Source organism: Poromitra crassiceps (genome assembly GCF_964638095.1).
Source record: "Poromitra crassiceps genome assembly, chromosome: 27".
NCBI lineage: Eukaryota > Metazoa > Chordata > Actinopteri > Beryciformes > Melamphaidae > Poromitra > Poromitra crassiceps.
In genome coordinates, this window is record NC_139650.1 from 5,937,964 (window position 1) to 5,943,480 (window position 5,517).

Sequence of the window (5,517 nt, forward strand, 5' to 3'; positions counted from 1 at the left end):
CGTGTGATGAACTTTGAATAATTAATAGGCTGTTGATATGCTGATCGACTGACTGGGCGGCCTGCTGCCACAACGCTTTCATCACGTCTAGGCCGTGTTCAGCAGACTAGCTTTAGAATGAAACTTCAGTTATAGCCTCGTGGTCAAAGAATATCATCTACACTAACACTACCAGTCAATGGTTTGGAGATCCAATGTACTGTTGTTCATCGTTGGTGATTCTCATGTTTTAACGTGGGTTGAGGGTTGAGAGGTCAAAAAGGAAATGTAATGCACTTGTTAATGAGTGTGTATGTGCACTTGTTAATGAGTGTGTATGTGCACTTGTTAATGAGTGTGTATGTGCACTTGTTAATGAGCGTGTGTGTGTGCACTTGTTAATGTGTGTGCGTGCGCGTGTGTGTGTGTGTGTGTGTGTGTGTGTGTGTGTGTGTGTGTGTGTGTGTGTGTGTGTGTGTGTGTGTGTGTGTGTGTGTTTCAGGCCCGGCCCCATGGGACCTCCATTCGCAGCTGGAGGAGCAGATCTGGATCCCTTTGGGTGAGTCAATCTCTCTCTCTCCCTCCCTCCCTCTCTCTCTCCCTCCCTCCCTCCCAGATAGATATTTTTGGGTCAGTCTGGGATTTAGTCCCTAAAACAGTGACCCCACACAGTGACAGACAGGACAGACATTAGTGTTATGAAAGGCCCGTGATGGATTACCGGCGCCGCTCCAGAGTCTCGTCTGCCAGCTGCTTCTCAAACTCTGGCAACAAACAAACACCAGAGCTGTTATGACACGTCATTTATTCCAAAGACACAACCAAATCTCACAACAAACTAGACTCGCATGCAGCAGGAAGGAAGAGGCATTTTATTTAGCATTTGAAATGATAGCGTCATTCCTGCGAAAACAAGAGAATGGATCAGTAAATCTGTGGGAAAACACGGCCAGCCTTTTTATCCAAAGCGCTTTACAATGAGTAGGTACATTCACCAAAACAAAACAACAAACTAACCGAGAACAAATTGATACAAAAGGTTTTTCAATGGATTCTGTTGCCATTGGGCATGTTAAATAACATACCAAACATACCAAAAGGAAAATTCAGGAAATGGGTCATTTTCAACATGGCGTCTATGATGGCTGCCAAAATGGCTATCTCAATTACTATTCAACCTAGAAAGGTGGTTTTGGTGTCTAACCCTAGGTTTGTTGATTATTACTCTTCTTACTTATTACTAGGATTCCTGTGGTTGGACATGTGAGATCAAATGGTGTACACAGAGTGAAAACGTGTGTGAATGTTATGGAGAGATGTGCTTATGAAGCGATATATTACAGTATGTGCATGTATTTAAGTGAATGATTAAGAGTCTGATGGTTAATCTTGCCTCAGTCTCTGCCTGTCTGTCTGTCTGTCAATAAAATACATTAAAAAGAGAACATAGAAGCCAAAGGAGTGAACCACCACCTGAACTGTGCATGAATCCAAATAATACCCACTTTACCCGACTACATTTCTTTCTTAGAAAACCGAGAGAAAACGATAGCATGTGATGCAATGAATGAATGATAACCAGTTACTGTAATCACATACATTACATTTGTCCGTAACGAGTAGTGTAAGGCATATAGACCCTTTTCACGGGGGCCATTTTGTGTCGAAAAGGCAGAATAAACACAGGTGCAAGCAAAACACTAATGAGGGTTTCCAAATTCCAATCATGGAAGTTGGAAACCCTCATTAGTGTTTTGCTTGCACCTGTGTTTACCCTGCCTTTGACACAAAATGGCCCCCGTGAGAAGGGTCTATTGCTGTTCCTAAATCCAGTAATCACATTACAGTTACTAATCAAACAGTTGAGTCGTTATTTGCGTTACATAAGTTCTTCAATTTTCACCAGGATCAGGTTTGAATCTGCAGGATTATGGAGAAAACGTCAAACGTGCTTTCCTGCATTTGATGGCTCAACATAACAGCTAAAAAGCTAAAACAGCTAAAAACAGTAAAGCGACGTCTTTGTAGTGCTGGAATGGATGGGCTGGGCAGAGGGGAGGAGTGACGACTGGTTAGGTTTAAGGCATGAGGAGTGACGATTCGTTGGTTCGTCCCTCCATCCGATCCATTGTATCACCACCTTTCATAGGAGTCCGAGGCAGTCAGATGCGGGGGGGTGAAACTGGCAGCGCGCGGTATACAACTTTTGACATGTGGATATAGTACATACTTCGAATTTGGTGCACGAAAGGACAGGAATGTGGCGGTAAATTGCAAATTTTGCCCAGGCCAGAAGCAATTTATCTACCGCTGTGAACATGACATCAAATCTTTCCAAGCACCTGGGAAGGCAACATGCTAACAACACAAAGCTAGCAGCTAAAGACCCAGGGACCCGCGCTGACTGAGTCGACCTGAAGCAACAGGTAATGTCAAATGCAGAGATAAACAGGCGTGGTGTTGCCAGTGGAAGCTATTTTTATGTTATTTTCTGGACGGAGTGGACAGCTATGCAGTACAGAACACTGTATGCTTTTATTTTGAAGGCAGGCAACGGATGTGTTGTGTTGTGTTGAGTTGTGTTGTGTTGATGGCGGAGTGCCTGACGCGATGTGGGCATACTGTATGTAGCATAAGGCTTAATGTTAAATACATCTCAGGCGATGTTGAGGAGTAACGCAAATTTAATCTAACGAGTAGTGTAACGAATTGCTTGCTCCAGGGAGTAAAGTAAGGCAGTACTTTTTTTTTAAAGTAATGTCTAATTGCACATTACAAAATATGAAATGGAGTGAAAGTTCCAATTAGTGCCTCCTGACCAGGTTTATGAAAACGTTTCATTTATGTTCATGAGTTATTCCATTTTAGTCTACCCCCTGCAGTACCTCCACGTGCCACAGTTTGGGAACCAGTCCTGTACATAATCTCTCTCTCTCTCTGCCCTCCCCCCAGGTCTCGTGGTGGCGGTGGGATGATAGTGGACCCGTTGAGGTCGGGGTATCCTCGCTCCGGTTTCGACCCGTCTAGCGGTATTCCAGACATTTTGCCCCCCGGAGCCGTTCCCCCAGGGGCCCGCTTTGACCCGTTTCATGGACCCATCGGAACACACAGGCCAGGGTGAGACACACACACACACACACACACACACACACACACACACACACACACACACACACACACACAACAAACACACACGCACACACTTTTGAGTGTCTCTAGAAAACGGGGATGTCTGCTCAACCTAATCTGAAGTCCTCATGTGTTGAAGTACTGCTAGTTTTGTGTATATTCCAATCTTCTCGTGTCCTGTCCTGAGTTTGACACAAGTTCAAAATGGCTGCCATAAAGGTCAATTGAAAACCTGTTGAAAGTGTAACGCCCTAAAAGTTTAATTTCTGTGTACTAAAAACAGGTTAAGCTCTCAGCGTCGTTGGGAACATGCGATCATGGTGCTTCGTTTCTCTCCATCTAACTACTATAATTCTATAGTTCTGCGGGGCATACAATCACAAGACCAGGCGGCAGGCGAGCGTGCCGCGCACGCTAGAAATTAGCGCGCTCATCGCGCTATATTTCTAGTTCCCTTAATTTCCCCCCCTGCTCTGATGATGCGGTGAAGCGCGAACCAATCAGAGCAGAGGGAACGTAGGATTGGCAACGAGTCAACAGGTGGTCCTCACAAGTAGATCAATGGTGTGTGTGTGTGTGTGTGTGTGTGTGTGTGTGTGTGTGTGTGTGTGTGTGTGTGTGTGTGTGTGTGTGTGTGTGTGTGTGTGTGTGTGTGTGTGTATGTGTGTGTGTGTGTGTGTTTTCCAGGCCGGACCCAGACCACCTGCCACCGCCAGGCTACGACGACATGTTCATGTAGAGCCCAGCAGCATTTCCTGGTCTTCACTTCCTGTGTTCCTTGCTCACTCACCTAACAACATCCTGTCTCGTAGCCAATAGGACCCAGGGGGAGGGTCTTCTTCATGAGCACCGCGTTCCATTCAGTTTGGTGACCCAAATGTCATTTCCTTTTTGTTTTACGCATTTAAAAATAAAAACATTGACTGCTTAAAAAGTGCTTAAAATAGAAGAATCGTCTTATGCATTCCACCGTTCAGGTTATGTCAGTGCAGAGGCTAAAACATGATTACGCGCACATATTCCCGCCTCTGTTGTTTGTGTTATTTGCCTGCACAGTGGAGCGGAAAGCCAATTCATGCCCATTTCATAATGTATAACTCACGTCTCTTGATGTGGATTTGATGTTAAAAATGCATTACAAGGCTGAGGTGGTGCATAACACTGACATCAGAGAAATGTCTTTTGTTTTCACTTGGATTAGAATAACAACAACAACAAAGTGATGTAGGAAAAAAGTGCCAGTGCATTGAGTTAAATTCAGCCAGACAAGACACCTTACACACTGGAATCTCATTGAAGCACATTGACATACAAATAAATCTTAGATTTCTATGCTTGCCTGTTTTGATTGGTATTTTTGTCTGTGGCACTAAAGCCAAAACAAACATATTCTGAAACCAGCAAGATATTGTTTAGACCAGTGGTTCCAAAAGTGGGGTCCAGGGGTGCTTTGGGCGGTTCCAGATGGTCCCCAGCAAAAAGGGGAATCATTCATTTTCACTATAATTCCATCCAACACAATGACAGAATGTATGACGATTTGATCATGGGTTTCATACACTTTCTTTAATAAAACATCTGAAAGCAAAAAACGTATCAGATGGGGGCCCTGGGAGAAAATGTTATCAAGTGGGGGGTCCGTGGACTAATTTGTGTCAGTTTAACTGTCCGTTTGAGAACCACTGATTTAGCTGCAGCGCGGACTAGCCGGTAGAGAGGTTTTCTTATAACTGCAAGCTAACAGGTCCGATCCCCAAAGCAGCTGATGTGTGTTTCCTGTCAAGGTGTCCTTGAGCAAGACACCAAAGTCCTCTCGCCCTCATACCCAGTCTTTCTAGATAAGAAAAGTAAATATGAAGTAGCCAGATAGCGTCTGCTTTGTTAAATCTCTCCTCGACTCCAGAGGCAAAAACCCTCCTTCCTCTGCCTCCTAAACTGAAAAAGAAAAGTCTCACAATCTGTTCTACATTCTGCGTGCTGGAGTTATAATTTATTGATAAAACTGACATTTTACATGACTTTGCTCTCAGCAAAGAAGACACTTGTGGATATACTGAGTGGAGGGCTTAGAAGATGCTTTGCAGTTTGTTTTGTTGATTGATTGAACGAGTTGGTGATCAAATATCCCCCAAATATGCCAAAATGCTTAAATAAAAATGTCAGACTTTACCTGGTGGTGTGCGTTCTTGCTGTGAAGTGCTGCAGATTTGTGTTCAGCGCACCGCACTATGAAAACAGCACAGTAGCATTGGGACTGCTCGCTAACAGGTCCACAATCACTTCTGCATCTAATGACACACCTGTCTAATTCAATTGGTGCGAGCCGCCACCAGACAGTTTAGGCACCTAAACTCTGGTGGCTTGCACAGGTGTGTCATTAGACAGGTGTAGACCATCACATTATACTGA

At 44.2% G+C, this 5,517-nt stretch overlaps 1 protein-coding gene across 1 annotated transcript in view; it reads left to right on the forward strand.

Moving 5' to 3' along the window:
- The window catches only part of psmf1 (proteasome inhibitor subunit 1), a 13,359-nt gene extending 8,088 nt beyond the window's left edge, over positions 1-5,271 (forward strand). The window contains exons 5-7 of the mRNA XM_083661901.1: positions 482-538; positions 2,932-3,096; positions 3,796-5,271. Of these exons, the coding sequence (XP_083518027.1) occupies positions 482-538; positions 2,932-3,096; positions 3,796-3,847 (274 nt within the window). The 3' untranslated portion in view covers positions 3,848-5,271. The remainder of the gene's footprint in view (positions 1-481; positions 539-2,931; positions 3,097-3,795) is intronic.
- The last annotated feature ends 246 nt before the right edge of the window (positions 5,272-5,517 follow it).